Source organism: Diabrotica undecimpunctata, chromosome 3 (assembly GCF_040954645.1).
Source record: "Diabrotica undecimpunctata isolate CICGRU chromosome 3, icDiaUnde3, whole genome shotgun sequence".
NCBI classification, from domain to species: domain Eukaryota; kingdom Metazoa; phylum Arthropoda; class Insecta; order Coleoptera; family Chrysomelidae; genus Diabrotica; species Diabrotica undecimpunctata.
The window spans coordinates 31,133,324-31,151,421 of record NC_092805.1 but is presented as its reverse complement, the minus strand read 5'-3'; the positions used below and the strand labels follow the sequence as shown (position 1 = coordinate 31,151,421).

The window sequence follows — 18,098 nt, the reverse complement described above, 5'->3', positions numbered from 1 at the left end:
TGGGAAAATAGAACATGAAGGAAAAGGAACAAGGCTGCTTAAATATTTCATAGTGTAGAATTAAGAAACAGTGCGTTCTTTCTGTGCGTATATTAGGACACGCATTGACATCGTTTCAACGACGATTTTATTTCAATGTTATCTATTATGAAATAGTTTAATAATAAATAACTGGATATATTTATATATAAATGTCAATATTAAACTGAATCGTAATGAAAACTTACAAATTTAAGTTAATACAATAATTTTAGGTAGAATTTTATATACAACACAACCTTATTTTAAATTTTTCTTTCATTTCATTGTTATTAATTCTAGTATTAGTCCTACTTTTTACATTGACTAATGCATATCTTTATATATATATATATATATATATATATATATATATATATATATATATATATATATATATATATAAATCTCGTGTGACGATGTTTGTCCAAGCTAATATTCAAAAACCACTGAAATGATTGTAATAAAATTTTGTAAAAGTGTATTTGTTGATCCAACCTAGGAGATAGGATATTTTTTATCTTACCCTTATTTTTTTAATTGTAAATTCAAAATATTTAATGCGAACCGTAAATTATTCAAAAATAATTTTTAAATTCTCTGGATATACCGGAGATGCCATCGCAGATATTTACTTAACTCTGTTAAATAAATTAAACATAATATCAGTCGTATAATAACCAAGCCACAGCAAAGCGTGGCCAGGTCAGCTAGTTCTGTGTATATAATCTATTTATGGACGGATTTAAAAAATATGTTTTAGCCACGACGTATAAGATAACAAAACGCAAATAAGAGTTTTTCCACTCCTTGGAAGTATTACAAGTTAAGTAATACTTCCTTTAGGCTCTCACAGAAAGCCACTTGTAATCTTTATCACTTTATAACAAAAAGCGGGAGAAGGTTAGGAAATGAAGGGTGGTGGATAGATAAAAAAACAAGAATGGATGATGAGTTCTGACGTACAGAAACAGAAAAGAACATTAGATACAATCTTAGAAGTTTAGACCAAGAAAGTGTATCGGAATTATACAGAGAAAGATTAGACCATAAGTTGGAAAAGGGACATTTCAATAATACTGAGAAATACTATCCCTTCATAAAAAATATTGTATACACGAAACAACGGAGGAATCTTTTGAAACATAAAATTGACGCAGAATAAAGGCACATGGAAGCAGAAGAAAGAGAAGGTTTTGTAAATGATGGGAGTCAAGCATACAATAGTTGATGACATAAAAACAAAACAGTTAATATGGTACGGCCATGTACAGAGAATGCCAGATGACAGAATTCCGAAACAGATTTTGACGTGGACACCACAAGGAAGAAGAAAAAGAGGAAGGGCGAGAAGAAGCTGGAGAGAGGGAATTGAAAAAAAAGAGAAATCCCTCCAGGCCTATAGTTAAATAGAGAAGAATGGCAGTTAGGAGTCGGAAGGCGTCGGAGAACAATGTAAACCGATAGTAGTAGTAGTACACTATGTTTTGCGGATGATTATGTAATATTAATCTAAGAACCTGAGGACCTAGAGTATATGACTCGTAAACTAGTTGAAGAATACAAAAAATGGAAGATAAAAATGAACAAAGCTGAATATATGTTTGTAGGAGGGAGAAGGGAAGATCTGATACATAATGATGAAGTATTATGTATACAATATAACCAAACGTACAAATATTTGGGCATGAAATTGACAGATAATGGGACCTTGGATGAAAGAATAAAAGAGAGGAATATGTAACAAAGAAAAGCCATAAGAGATCAAAACAAGGATATACTAGACCAGTATACAAACTATTGTTACATACGAAGTTTGGTCACTAAAAATCAAAACAGAAAAAACACTTCTAACCACGGAAATTGACTTCTGGACGAGGCAGCTGGAAGATCACGTCTAGAAAGAGTTATCAACGATGATATCTGCAAATTTCTGAACGTTGAAAACACAACTATTGACCACATACAATACAAATAACTTAAATGCTGCGGTCACGTTCGGGGAATGTGAGAAGATTGATTACTAAAGCAGACTGGACACTGCAGGTAAAACTTAGAAGAGGTATATGACAAACAACACTACACTACACAAAAATAGGTTGCATCAAATAATTTTTGAAGTTTTACTTCTATACGCACGGTCGGCGTTTTAAATTTGCATGAGAGTGAATCTGTAAAACCATTACATATGTAAGATAATGAGTAAGAGAGAGACAGGAGATATATTTTCTCTCTCTTCCTCTCTCGAGAATAAAAATGTTCCTTTTGTATATATATTTAATATTATATATATATAATATTGTATATATATATATATATATATATATATATATATATATATATATATATATATATATAATATTATATATAATATAATATGTATTAATATTATTATTTATGTGATATGTTTTGTATTATTTAAAATTAAACGTTTATAATTATTTTAGGCTTTTGTATTTCAAAATAATCACTGTTTTACCGAGAACTGTCAATTTTGAAATCCGTTAGTGTCATGTCTAATTGGCAAATCCTTTACGTGTTTGGTTCATACGCTGGTGGTTGTGAGTTCGAATCCCAATTATGAATTTCCTTTTTTATTTTTGAAATGTTTAAAAACCTCACGTTAATCTTATTAAATATATGCAATATACGCAAAAAACATAAATTTTAAAATAAAATGAAAATTTACAACATAATCCGAGTTGTTGGTTTTTTATTTTTATCTTCGTAAAGTAAGTTATGTATATTGGCAGTTTTAAATAGGTACTTATGAATATTACATTTTAATTTATATTGTATTATTATATTGAATTATGTTGCAGTGTATTTATTGTATTGTAATTTGTATATTAATAACAAAATAAACAATTAATTTTACTGCAGAGTATGTTTAATTTTTTTTTTGCATTCAACTCCTTTTATACATATATAAAAATAAAAATATATATTTTCATTAAAATATTGATACAATCCTTCATTTACTATACTCCTATTACAGGTCAAATATTTATATACAGCAAACGATGCACCATATACCTATATAACTAATTCTTTTTCTCTTTCTGCTCTCCCTTACCTATAGCATTACATATGTAATAATTGTGCAGATTGACTCCCATATAAATTTGTAACGGCGAACGCGTGTATGTATAACTTCTACCGGCAGTCCCACTAGACTGCCACACCCGTTTTTTATACAATCCAGTGAATAACTTCATTGTTTTATTCAGTTGGTTCAGCTTCATAGTAGTCTTTTACCATGTCATATCGAAGCCAATTTAATGTATTCTTAATGCCTTTGAAAATATATCTTAATAGAAAACGTATTTTTAATACGAAAGATGAAAAATACAAAAAAACTGATCATTGTTACTGTATTCCTAATTTAAAATAACCAACCTTATTGTCATTGAGTGCTATGATAGTGAAGAACTTCATATAAATACTTTTATTGACATCATTTAATATAAAAACTCTTTCCAGGTGGATGCTGTGGCTCGACGAAACGTGTAACTACCGTTGGAGGATGGTCATGGGCGTGGTGGTGCGTCACCGACGTCCAGCGTCTTTCCCTCGAAGTTATGACACTGAACCCTCATTGCATCAGCGTTGAGACATCTCAGGGCGTTCCTCTCTCCGTTTCAGGGGTTGCCCAATGCAAGATCATGAAAGCCGATGAACTACTGCACACTGCTTCAGAACAATTCCTCGGGAAAAGCGTGAAGGAGATCAAGATGACGGTTTTGCAGACCTTGGAAGGCCATTTGAGAGCTATACTTGGTAAGCTTTATTTCAATAATACATAACATACTTATACATTAAGTACGTCCTAAAATAAATAAATAAAAGAAAACCAAGAAAATAAAAATTAAGAATATATATATATATATATATATATATATATATATATATATATATATATATATATATATATATATATATATATATATGTATGTATATAAATAAGGATCACTCGAAGAGTGGTGAGTTTTTCGGTCAAAAGGTGGAGAAAAAAGACAAAGAAGTTGGCTAATTCATCTATTTATTGAAGACGTTTCGCTCTCTAATCAGAAAGCATCATCCGTTCATCTAAAAAGCACAATATGAAAAACATTTCATATTATGCACAATATAAATTTTAAAAAAACCACTGGATTGTCTTGACAAAAACTAATGGCGATAGAATAAAATTAAGAATAACAATTTCATGAATGTGTTTATACTAATTAAATGTTGTGAATGTAAAGTAATTTTTTAATTTTAAATATAGAAATAGGTTTTATATTGAACAAAGATGACAGACTGTGATAAATTTTATCAACATTATATAACATCATTGATGATACAACCTCATTAAGTTTCTCCCTGATGAAGGAGATAACCAATGTCCAAAAGCTTGGATTAAAAATTTACAAGAGTACACGTTTCATTTTTTATTGCTGCAAACCCAATATTTAACGTTTACTTCCTTACGTTGTCAGCAAATACTTCTGGTGCATTATATATATATATATATATATATATATATATATATATATATATATATATATATATATATATATATATATATATACAAGCGAGGTCCCTACAGCCTCTGCCGCTCTGCCTCTCGCATTTCGACTGCCATCGTTTTCTGTCCATCCATTCGTCTTCTTTGATGGCTCTATCTCTCATTATGTGCCGTACATTTTCTTCCCAGGCAACCTTCTTCTTCTTTGTGGTATGTAATTTAAAGCTTTCTTTGGCCATCTATCTTCATTCATTCGCTTCACGTGACCATACCACACTAGTTGTCTCGTTTCAATTCTGTCCACACTGGAATATACAGTATTTGTCCTCCTAATATCTTCATTCCTGATACGATCTTTTTTGGATACACCACACGCTCTCCTTAGAGCGTGTGGTGTATCCATATTCTTAAAAATTAAGAATAAACAGAAAAATAATAATAACATGTTTAATATTAAAATTAGCCGCATACGCAAAATATAATACGGGGCCGCATTAGAGTCACAGACATATTAAGATCAACAATAAGTAGTTTGGCAAATGGCTTTAGTTCACACGGTCATCACAAGGAAGGAAAAAAAATAAGTACGCCTAGAAAGTGTGCAAATTTTCTTTTTTATATTATCACGGGGAGTAAAGTATGTGAAAACTGTGGTGTTTCCTAGGGAAATTGCGTGAGAATTTTCTTTTGTAAAGAAAATCGTGTGTACTGCGACGATTTTCTCCGTTATGTCATTTTACGAATCGATAGACAAGTATTGATTCATTTGTTAAAAATTTTGGCATAGGAAAGGAACCTGCAAAAAAATTGGTACAGTAGACGGTATTATAGAATAACGCGAAGTTTCATACTAGGTTTTCTGTATTTTTAAAGTTTAAATAATGTGTTTAAAATCGAATAAAGTGATTTTATTATTTATTTATTTTTTTTTTATAGATTTTAATGAAATTGAAAAAGTTTATATGTTGTATAACGGTCACCCGTCGTCACGTAAACGGACTCTTCCAATTGTTTACTGTGACTTCTTCTTCTTTTGGTGTCTATTCGTTTCGAATATTGGCGATCATTCTGTCTATGATTATTTTATTAACTGGTGCTTTAAATATATTAGTTGTTGTTGTGGAAAAATATGTTATTTAGCCATGATATTCTTCTTCTCCCAATTCCTCCCTTTCCGAATACTTTGCCTTGAAGGATTATTTTCAGTAATCTGTATTTAGTGTCGTTTCTCATTATGTGTCCGAGATATTCTAACTTTCTCCTTTTAATCGTATACATCACTTCTCTTTCTTTCCCCATTCTTCGTAGTACAGTCTCGTTGGTTATCTTGTGCGTCCATGATATTCTTAGAATTCTTCTGTATAGCCACATCTCGAAGGGTTCAAGTTTTTTCTCCATCGCTTCAGTGAGTGTCCAGTATTTAACTCCGTAGTATAATATCGAGAATATATACCATCGTAGAAGCCTTACTTTTATCTCCAGATTAAGGTTGTGGCTTTTAAAGAGTTTGGCACTCCTAGCCTTCTCTATTCTACATTTTACTTCTTGTGAGTGATCCCATCGTTCTTTACTGTTGTTCCAATATAGGTAAACTGTTTTACTCGGTCCACTGGTGTATTCTTGATAAGCAGTTGGACGTCTCCATTTTATTTTTGCTGATGACCATAAATTTAGTTTTTGATATGTTTACTTGTAGTCCAAATCTTTTACTTACTTCATTTACTTTGTTTATTAGTTGATGTAAACTGTTTAAACTGTCTGCAAAAATAACGTTGTCATCTGCATAGCGGATGTTGTTTAGGCGTTCTCCATTTAAGAGCGTAGGCGCAAAATTTCGGGCCAATATTTTTTGAATGCATTCATTTTTTTTTCTAATCCTGAGAAAACTAATAACTATTTTTGAAAATATATATGCAGTTTTTATATGCAGTTTTAAATTTTAATAAAATAAAATAATTATCGACATTTTTAATTTCCACATATTTTCCAGTCTCATTATACATGCACAATATCAGTAAGTTATACATGTACTTCGATACGTTATATATGTATTAAAAATAATAAACTAATAAATAAAGTGAAACCCAAGAACTTCATTGACATTGAGTGAAATCTGAAGCCACTAATTAATTTTCCATCGGCCTTCATCCGGTACTTTCCCAAACAGCAATTAACCTTTGAATTTTTATAAAACGACTAAGAAGTTGCCCTATTCCACTATCTCATTGCAAGTAATTAACACAAATGACTATAATTTAGGTAATGATTTGTATACATTCATAAAACCGGTAAGTATAGTAATTACCTCAAAAATTTTGTGTAGAAATAAACAAATTATTAAAGAAACTAATTTAAAGTTTTCTTAGAATTTTAAATAAATAATAAAGCAATATTCTTTTGATATTCGACTTTACTCTACAATGTATTTCTTTTTCTTATTTAATCTCCTGCTTTTAGTCTTTTTAATATAAGCTTGCACACTATTTTCTTCTCCTCTTCTTCATTCAAGAACACACTTCCTGTTTTGACATTTATTCGTGGGATTTTTGAAGCAAACCGTTAAACTTCACCAACAAGTCCTATTCTCTTGATAAAAGCTAAATAAGAGCTTAAACCGTATTCATTTTACAAATTCACAATTGTCAATAGAAGCACGTGAAAGCCAAACAGGGTCGTACTGATGTGTATCATATGATTTTTAAAAATATTTACTCTTGAAACTGTTAGTGTAAGAATTTCTTGAAATTTAATCATTATATCACAATTAAACTAAACTCTAAAAAATAACACGACCAGTAAATAACTTAACAATAACTATAATATAAATATAACACAATATATTAACTTAAAAATCAACACGATACAATTTGAATTTAAAATGCTGGCAAGTTTGGATCTGTAACATGAGAATCTGTCTGGCTTAAGGTAATAAATTATATTTAATAGCCTCTTGACGAATGAGACGGCGAATATCAACACGTGCTCATATTTACAGATGGGAATTTGCTAAATGAATGTACTTTAACGATTTCTCTTCAGTGACTTCTTAACCGCTAGTATTGTTTCCTGGAGCTGTCGGTAGAGTATTTTTTTCGTTCTGTAGCACACCCTTCTAATGATTTCACCAGTACAGGCTATGATATGTTTCTATGTACTGTTTTTGATCCATAAGCTCTAGGCAAGTTCACTAAGTTTGGTATCTGCACAGGTGACCTGTTTCAGGTATCTACTTAGAACGTATGAGAAGAAAGTCCAGATAGAAACTCCTATGTTTACTCTGCGTTTAGTTTTCTAAAGTTCTAAGATTACGTTTGCGTATCTGCACTAACCTTTTTTAGTACTTAAAGTACGCTGCACTAAATTACTTTTCCCATTTTCGGATATTGTCCAATATGCACCTCTGATATATAACAGAATGATTCTGGTCCGATTAAAGGAGTACTAGCTCCTTCATCCAAGACTATCACCAATCTCATTACCAGCAATTTCTTTATACTCTGGCACCCATAGTAAAGTTACCTTGTTGTGCTTCGCCAGTTGTTTAAGGTCCTGTTTACAGTGTTAAGCCATTATGGACGCCCAAGTTGTAAACTCTAGGCTTGGGTGGGAGCCTTGTAACTGGCTCCCTATGAGAGAGGGTTGGAAATCCTTTGATTCCAAGCCTTACTTCAAAGGACTTGTGAATGGATGTATCTCCATAGGTTTGGTTCTTCAGTGACCGTTGAAGGATAAGGATTGTTAATGGGAGCAAATATAACTCCAGAGAAATAAAATCACCTTTAGTTTATCGACTTATAATTAACTATTTTTAGATTAAAGAGGTTCAAAACGACGTAGCTGACTATACAGTATCAAATAATTCTTTCTTTATCACACGTAAAAGAGAAAACCGTATTCATGAGAAAAAATGCCCGATTTCGGCGTAGAGAAATATTTTATACGTGAATTGAGAGTGAATTTAAAATCCGATGCCTCAAGGGCGATCTGTGAGAACTAACTAATAAAATAAAATTTGGTGCGTAAAAGTGTAGAAGATTACCCCTCTTGTATTTAGGTGTGAAAACTATTTAAGAGGCTGTGGCGCCGTTAAGTCGGCTAGCAAACTTGATATTAGTGAATATTTTACTTATTCTACACTAAGAAAAGTGTAAAGAACTATATTTTTATTTTGTATTTTAAAATGATATGTTCATTTCTGGAACATAGACTGCCCGCGTTGAAGTATTTACTTCAAAACGAAAGAAAGAGTGATTTGAGAAAGTAAGCAAACTTAACTTAAATGTAATTTAAGAAATAACTATTCCTAAACTAGAGTAATACATATAAATGTGACAAAATTTAAAATTTTAATTTTCTACTTTGTCCACAGGAAGAGGACAGAGTTTTGTAATGGGTCTGTTAAAATATCCATCTCTAGTCTTTATTTTAACACTACGGACCTTATCGTCCTTACCAGTAAACAATTCAACAATTCTTGCCATCACTATCTCTTCAGGAAATGACGTAATTGGTTTTCCTATTAGGAAATGTCCTGGAGACAATGTGTTAAAGTCATTTGGATCATTTGACATAGCACAAAGAGGGCGTGAGTTTAGTACTGCTTCTATTTGTGCGAGAACTGTGCTAAAGGCTTCAAAAGTTAAAGTGGTATTGCCTAAAAGCCTTAAAATGTGATATTTGGCACTTTTTATGGCTGCCTCCCAAAGACCACCATGATGCGGAGAATGGGCTACAATAAATTTCCATTGGATTTCAGAAGAGGAGAGAAAATTGAATATGGACTCAGAGGTTTCCTTTTGTTTAAGAAATAGTGCAAGTTCCCTCAACTGATTTCTAGCTCCTAGAAAATTAGTGGCGTTATCTGAGTAGATAATTTGTGGACAGCCTCTCCTACTGATGAATCTTTTTAAAGCAAGTAAGAAACTTTCGGTGGACAGCCTCTCCTACTGATGAATCTTTTTAAAGCAAGTAAGAAACTTTCGGTGGAGAGACCTGTGACTAATTCGATGTGCACTGCACGAGTAACCATACATACGAACAACGCTATGTAGGATTTTATTTTTGGAGAATTTCTTAAATTGGAGCTTTTTATAAGAAATGGACCACCAAAGTCTAGACCAACATTGGTAAATGGAGGGGAGAAACATGAACGTTCCCGTGGTAAATCAGCCATTAACTGTGTGGCTGTATTTGCTTTAAATTTAAAACAATCGTGACACTTATTAATTATCCTTTTAGTTTCTTTGAGACCATTTAGACACCAATATCTTAAACGAAAATTGGAAAGAGTATTTTGAGGGCCTGCATGACATAATCTTATATGTTCTCTATGTAGCATTAATTTTACTATGTGATTATGAGAGGGTAGAAGTAATGGGTACTTCTGTTCATATGGGACGTCTGAGTACCTTAGACGACCACCTACACGAATCATTTGCTGATTATCTATGAATGGGTTGAGTTTTAAAATTGTTCTATTTGAAATTATGTCCTTATTTTCAAGACAAGAAAATTCTCGAAAAAAGTGTGCCTTTTGCAAAAGTTTTATTATTAAATTTTCAGCATTTTTTAATTCTGAAACAGAGAAGGGTCCAACATATTTTTCATTTGGAAACTTGAAATTGTGAATTACCTGAGAATAAGTGTGATACTGCGTTGTAGTTTTGAGAAGTTTGAAAATTTGAGAGATAAATTTTCAATGAAACTTATTGGGCTTTCTTGTGCTAGTTTGCGAGTTCAATTAAACATCGTGTGCTAAGGAAGGTAGCTGGTTTCGTTCCATAGGTAACCGTTTCCAATTGTATACATTTTAACGGCTCCGAGGGAGAGTTGCGCCACAAAATATTTAATAAGAAAGTTTGGTTGGGGTTTATTCTGATTTGTCTAAACATCTTTTTTATATCAGATGTGAATACATACTTGAAGAGTCTAAAGTTGACTAAAGTGTCAAATAGTTCTGGTTGTGTGGTATAACCCTTTAACATAATATCATTAAGGCTAAAACCAGAAGTGGTTTTCATGGATGCGTCAAAAACTACGCGCAAACGAGTTGTGAGAGAAGTGTCTTTTTCTACACTGTGGTGAGGCAAGAAATATTTGTTTTCTGAGTGTACATTCTGCAGAGACAACGGAACATATTTTGCATGTCCTAATTCAACATACTCATCTATAAAAGATTTATATTGTTTGTAAAGAGAATCATTTTTTGAGAATTGTTTTCCAAATTTAGAAATCGCCTTCGCGCCATTTGGAAAGAGTCAAACAATTTATTATTTTCATTAGGCGTGCATAGGGGTAAATCTACTTGGAACTGTCCATTCGGTAGGATTTGTGTTGTGGCTTTAAATATTTTCTCAGCCTTTTCATCATCAGGACTTAAACGTTTTATTTCGGGAACTTCTTCAATGTCCCAAAACCTTTGGAGAAGATTATTTATATTTTCTTCTTCAGTGTGAGATTGAACAAATAAAGAAATATGATTCGAGTGTGAATAGTTACAGTTTGAGTGAGAGTGCATCTTTTTCTTAGATGAAACTTGTGGAGATAAGTTACCGAACATGACATATCCTAAATGAGTGTTTTGAAGCACTGGAAGACCTGCTCCAATATGAATTAAACCATCCTTTAATAGATCACAGTAAATTTCTGCACCTAATAAGAGATCGATTCTCCCTGGGGAGGAGTAAGAGGGATCACTGAGCTTTATGCCAGCTGGTATTTTTATTTTGCTACGATCTAGAGGTACCTGAGGTATTTTACACGTAATATTATCCAAAACTGCACATGATACTTTAAATTTCATATCATTGTTTTTATATGGGAAAAATTCAATGTTTACCATTTCATTTGAGATTGAACAATTTTGAGAGATTGTGGAAATTTGTAATCTTTTATTAGTGGTAGAGTAATTTAGTTTATTTACTAAATCCTTTGTTGCAAAGCTCGATTGAGATCCATTATCGAGAAGACATCTTGCGTGTACAGGTTGTCCACTTTTAGAGTAAATTGTTACCAGCGCTGTGGCTAGCAAAACTTCGTTTTTTGGATTGAAAGTGGAGAGAGAAGAGATGCAAGATGAATTTTGACTTTGCGTGTCTGAGAGTAGACAATTTTCATTTGTCTGAGTGCTTAAGTGAGTAGAAGTGTTTGGTGATTCATTATATGAATGTGGAGAGTTAATTCTTTGAGTACCTTGGGCATTATTACTCTTTTGAGGAGCATGAAAATGACTTTGAGAGATATGTGGTGCACTATGGCTTGTTTGTGAATCACCCTGTATACTTGCGGAGGATTGAGAGGTTTGTGGTGCATTAAAGCGTGATTGTTGCCTATTGGCGTGACTTTGATTACTATCATGTGAATTTGAAGCACTTTGATTGCTTCGAGTGGGAGAGAATACAGTATTTTCATGAGTGTGAGAAAAATTATTTTCTTCGTGCAGAAGTGTATTGTGCTTTTTATTGCAAATTTTACATGTGTATTTAGAGATGCATTTATCAGTAAAATGCTTAGTGCCAAAACAGTTTCTGCAAAGCTGTGCTTGCTTTACAAAATTAAACCTTTCTCGAGAATTTGTGTCTTTAAATAAGTTACACTGATATATTTTATGACCAGTTTGTTTACAAAATATGCAATTTTCATAGCTAGATTTATTATTATTTATAGTGGAAATATGAGCAGTTTTTTGAGTGACTTTATTATTAAACTTTGACTGAGTTTCAGTGTAATTAAGTTTCTCTAAAACATCACATCTTTTTTCTAGAAATTCAAAAAATTGTTTGAGTGTTGGAATATTCTTAGAACCTACTTCATATTCAAAAGCCTTGTGAGAAGCAAAATCTATTTTTTCTAAAAATATTTCTATTAAAAGGAGGTCCCAATGTTCAATTGGAACTTCGAGATTACTAAGAGCTTGAAGCGTTTGCTTTGTGTGTACAAGAAAATCTCTTAGTACCTGAGGAGTGCATTTAACTAGAGATTGAGACTTTAACAGCTTTTTTATAAGAGTACTAATCACTCGTGACTTGTCATCATATCTTTCTTTTAGGGTTTTTATAGCGATAGCAAAATTTGCATCTACTACTTCGATGCTGCTAATTAAGTTTAAAGGTTCTCCTTTGAGGAAGGATTTTAAATATATAAACTTTTGTACATTATTTAAACTTGAATTGTTTGTGATCAGAGTTTCAAATAGTTGAAAAAATTCATTGAATTCTGAGAAATTGCCGGTAAAGGTTTTCATGCTAATTTCAGGCAGCCTCGCACTGGAAACAGCATTATTATTTGAGCTGGGTACTTTATTTACAGTTAAATTTAATTCTATTATTTTTCTTTGCAAACCTTTGAGTGTGTTGAAGTATTTTTCCTCAACATTTGCTCGATCAGCTGATTGTTGGTCGCTGTCATCAGTCTGTTCGATTTCTAATTGAATTTGTTCATATTGTGTGAAAAAATTAAAAAGTTTTTCTTTCCTATTTTCAAAATCAAGTATTTCGTTTTCTGTGTCTTTATTGGCTATAAACCAATCTGAGATACGTGTAATTGATGCTTTAAGTGATTTGCACTTTTTCTTTAAAGCTTCCATTTTTTATTTAAAAGTGAATTTATTTGCAAATATATATACTGAGCGAGAAATAAGAGTGAATGATTTTGTTTAGTGTAAATGTCTTTTTCAACTAAGACGCGATTTTAATTTTAATAGAGTATTTTTACTAGAGTGATAAATAAATATTTTTCGTGAGAGCGGGCTGTGAGACAATCTGTATAATAAATAATTGTCAGCTATCTTTAGCGATATTGAGAAGAAAGATCTGTTGTCAAATCAAAGCCATTAGTTAATATAAATATTAATAAACAAATAAAGTTGAGACACATATCTACCAATATAAATTATGTGCATGCAGTAAATATAGAAAATATAGAAAGAGTTTTAACCTCACCAAATGTTTTTCAAGTATCCAATTTAATTACCGCTGTCGCTTACCAGCACATAACGCACTTTTCACAAAACACACGTGTCTAATCTTGAACGAAGGTCAACTTCTTTCTTCTAGGGACGAGAAACCATTATTCTTTCTTCCTGTTGCTCTCCGGCGTGTGTAATCCTTTTCTTTCTTCAGTCCTGTTTCATCAAATAATCTGTGCTCGATAGGACCACGAATGGGGGGGCCTTGTAACTGGCTCCCTATGAGAGAGGGTTGGAAATCCTTTGATTCCAAGCCTTACTTCAAAGGACTTGTGAATGGATGTATCTCCATAGGTTTGGTTCTTCAGTGACCGTTGAAGGATAAGGATTGTTAATGGGAGCAAATATAACTCCAGAGAAATAAAATCACCTTTAGTTTATCGACTTATAATTAACTATTTTTAGATTAAAGAGGTTCAAAACGACGTAGCTGACTATACAGTATCAAATAATTCTTTCTTTATCACACGTAAAAGAGAAAACCGTATTCATGAGAAAAAATGCCCGATTTCGGCGTAGAGAAATATTTTATACGTGAATTGAGAGTGAATTTAAAATCCGATGCCTCAAGGGCGATCTGTGAGAACTAACTAATAAAATAAAATTTGGTGCGTAAAAGTGTAGATTACCCCTCTTGTATTTAGGTGTGAAAACTATTTAAGAGGCTGTGGCGCCGTTAAGTCGGCTAGCAAACTTGATATTAGTGAATATTTTACTTATTCTACACTAAGAAAAGTGTAAAGAACTATATTTTTATTTTGTATTTTAAAATGATATGTTCATTTCTGGAACAAGGCTCTTTATTCTTCTTCTTCTTCCTCTTTATAAGCAATTCTGCTTCTTCATTGGCGGATTAATACCTTCCTCTATGGAAGGTTGTCACTCCATCGTTTGCGCGGTCGTCAGATACTTCTTCTGCCGATTGGTGACTTATCTCTTGCTATTTTGACGACACGGGTCTCCTCCATTCTGCTTAATATGTGGTTATTCCATTCTTTTTTTCTATTTTGTGTTCATTAATTTATACAATATCTTCACTTCTCTTTAGATCTCTCAGCGTATTTCTTGTAATTCTTCTCAGTACTCTCATCTCTGCCGTTTACAGTAGCCTTTGCGTTGTGACTGTGTCAGGTCTTGTTTCTGAGACATATCTGATTATTGGGCTCTTTATTGCAAGAGTCAAACCATAAGATTTTGTTTATTTTTTTTTAATTTGTGTAATATTTGTGCTGTAAAGTTTTTTTACCCCTTCAAAGCAATAACCTCTGATCTCTTTCTACAATGTTTATTCAGCAATTACTCAATTAAAAATAATATCCCTATACACGTTTTATGAAGTGTGCATAATTTCTCTGAATAGATTATAACCTTTAAACCCATTTGAGAGCATTTATTTGTCATCAGTTACTTAATCTAAGTAAATAAGGAAAAAACCGTCAATTATCATCAAATAAATTTAAATTAAGTAAAATGCTCGAACGCCGACGCCAATCTCAAGATTGATATGAACTTGACCGAGACCCGACAAATATTTCTCAATTATTCGTTATTGCACATTGCCAAGTAATGCGTATTAGAATAAATATTGATATTTTAGTATATTTTAACATACATTATAATATTTTCATTGCTCAGTTATTGAATGTTTTGTAATTTATAAAATGTGCAAAATAATTATAGAATAAACAGGTATTTAAATAGATGCGCATATGTTTTTAAAGTACATACATAACTCCATTTTTAATTTCAAGAATTTAGCTTAGAACTATTTCGTTGGTAAAGATATTTTCTATATCATAATCTTAAAAATAAGTGGCGAAGATAAAGGAAACGTTCTCGGTCTAGTCCATGGAAGGCATTGCTCCAAATGAAATTAGTGTTTTCATATATAAAACAAATATTTCAAAACTTAAAGCATAGACGTATAATACAAATAGAATGACTGCTGCAATACAGTCGCGTTCCCCCAGTGCGACAGAGAACACTGACGCAAAGCAGTCCCTACATCTCTTTCTAATATGAACCGGGTTTATTGACCTCGTGACCATGCATGCGAGCAGTATTGCATCTCTGATGAGATGAGGGCAAATTAGACTATTTTACAAAAAAAAATTGACGAGATCAATCAAATAAATAATCTGTTAAATCCTGACAATGTTTTAAAATCTGTAAGGCAGATGGAACAAGATATTTTTAATATATCGTCAGTTTTTTTTGGCCGTTCTGAGGGCAATATCAAGGTTCAAATGCAAGACTCAAATTTAACCGAGATTAAGATGGGTATAGAAAGGCTCTCTGCAAACATCCGTGAAATATCTAATCGAATGGGTAATCTTACCAATAAATTATCTACTATACAAACGGTAAAAGAAGTATGGAATAAAAATACATTATATGCCACCTCAGGTACCCAACTGAAGTCCCCCAACATTTCAAATCATCAGAAAAAAAGCCAAAAATTACAGAAGATAAATGCCATTATGTAGTTATTACCAATTTAACCCTAATTTATATAACTATCAAGGAATATATTAGATGTTATGCCCTCCTTCATAAAATCTAAAACCTCCATTAACTTATTACTTAATACGGAAATTTGGCCACCTGGTGTAAAAATTAAATGGTTTATAGAATCTTCATATTGCAAACCAACGTCTTTATCTGAGTCAAATATGAGTCCGAAGAACATCAGAAGCCCCGTTAGCTTGAAAAATCCAATTATCATTTTAAGCAACAACAAAAGTGAAGTGGAAAACACAAAAATAGTCACAGACAAGCAGGCCATCGAAATTTGCAAATCTAAGAATGCTTTTCATTCTCATATTTACTTCATTAAGAAGGATACTTTGGAACCATCGATAAATCTGGATCCTTTTACCCCACCAAGAGTTAGATTATCCAATAACTCGAACAGTCGATATCTTCTAGCAAGATTAAGGGAACCGGATATTTTGAAAGCCAATAAGCTACATCTTGCTTTTCTAAACGACCAACCTGCTTCAGTATGTTACGAAGGATTCACCAACACAAGCGTTCAACTCTTTTTGACTTCCGAAGGACTTCCCACTAAGACTGAAGATTTACGAAAAATCCTTCTAAAATTTAACGATGCCTATGGAATTCTTCAAACTGGGGTGGAAGCTGATCTTGCTGCTTTTAGGTCCTTTTTCACTTCGGAAAGAATTATTCACCTGCAAAAATCAAGGGAAAGTCACCGAAACTACTATTCCGTTGCCCCTCCAAAACGAGATTTTTAAATAATATGACGTGTTCTGTGGGACTAGAAACCTCAAATTATTATAGTGATGACAACTTTAGCATGGTTGCTGAAATCAACGAGCCTTTTTTATAGAAAAATATACCACAATTGTTAAGTATGATCGTCCAAGTTCAGCTCATGGTGGCACCCTAATTCTTTCTCTTCTATATCAAAATATCACTTTCTCTTGAATGAAGTCTTGTTTGAGTTTTCATTGGTTTATAACAAGAATCTTAATCGGAACTATTTTTTCAGAACCTGCTAAATTTGTTAGACGACCTGTCCAATAAATGCAGAAAAATTCTATGCGGTGACTTGAATATTAATTACGTTGTTGCTTGTGCTACCCAATTATCCTTGGTCAATATATTCGAATCGTATGGTTTCACAATGCACGTTAATTCTCCTACAAGAATTACTAAAACAACATCTACCCTAATTGATTATATTATCTCAGATTTCTCTCCCCTTGATGTACGCTCTACAATTATTAATGCAGGACTGTCTGATCATGAAGCGGTATATACCAAGTTTACCACTCTTAACAAACCATTCTCGAAAACCCAACGTTTAGGTAGGATTTTTGCTCTCAGAACTTTGGTAAATTCCAAAATTTGTGCTTGTCTTCTGGGTGGCACTTTCCATCTGTGGACGTGGACTATAATTTCAGTGATTTTTTAGATAGGCTTGTTTGTATTTTCAATAAGGCATTTCCTTTAATTACAATTAAGTCAAAACATCACTAACCCTGAACTACCAAATGCGTCTGTATATCAGCCAAGAATATGCGTTCACTACTGTACGTCAAGAAATTTCCTACCAACGTCTTGGTCACTGAATATATCTCCAAGTACATAGGAACCTATCTAAAACTTATCAAAACAGCTAAAAAAATGTACTAATAAAAATCGTCTGGGAAGCTCTAAAAATATTATAAAAGAAACTTGGTCCATACTAAACGATCTTCGAAATAAAACTAACACAGCTCAAACATTTTCTATTCCAAACCCTGAAAATCTAAATGAATATTTCGTTACTGTTGGTAAAAATATAACATCAACTATTTTACTACAACAAGATCCTATTTCCTATCTCCCTAATTATATTCCTATTATATCCTATTAATCTGAACTGATCCAAATAATTAGTAGTATCAAAAGCAAATCTTCCTGTAGTACTGATGGACTATCTATAAAAGTTTTCTTAAATCTCCCAAAAAGTGTGTTGGAAGTCCTGGTCTCACTAATTAATGATTTCTTTGACAAAGGTATATTTTCAAAGAGCCTAATGGCAGCCATTATTATTCCCCTTCATAAGAGTGGTGAAAAATCGAATGTCTGCAACTA

At 32.4% G+C, this 18,098-nt stretch overlaps 1 protein-coding gene across 1 annotated transcript in view; it reads left to right on the top strand.

The window, feature by feature from the left end:
• The window catches only part of Flo2 (flotillin-2), a 372,138-nt gene that overhangs the window by 293,875 nt on the left and 60,165 nt on the right, over nt 1-18,098 (top strand). The window contains exon 2 of the mRNA XM_072525627.1: nt 3,502-3,798. Within this exon, the coding sequence (XP_072381728.1) occupies nt 3,502-3,798 (297 nt within the window). The remainder of the gene's footprint in view (nt 1-3,501; nt 3,799-18,098) is intronic.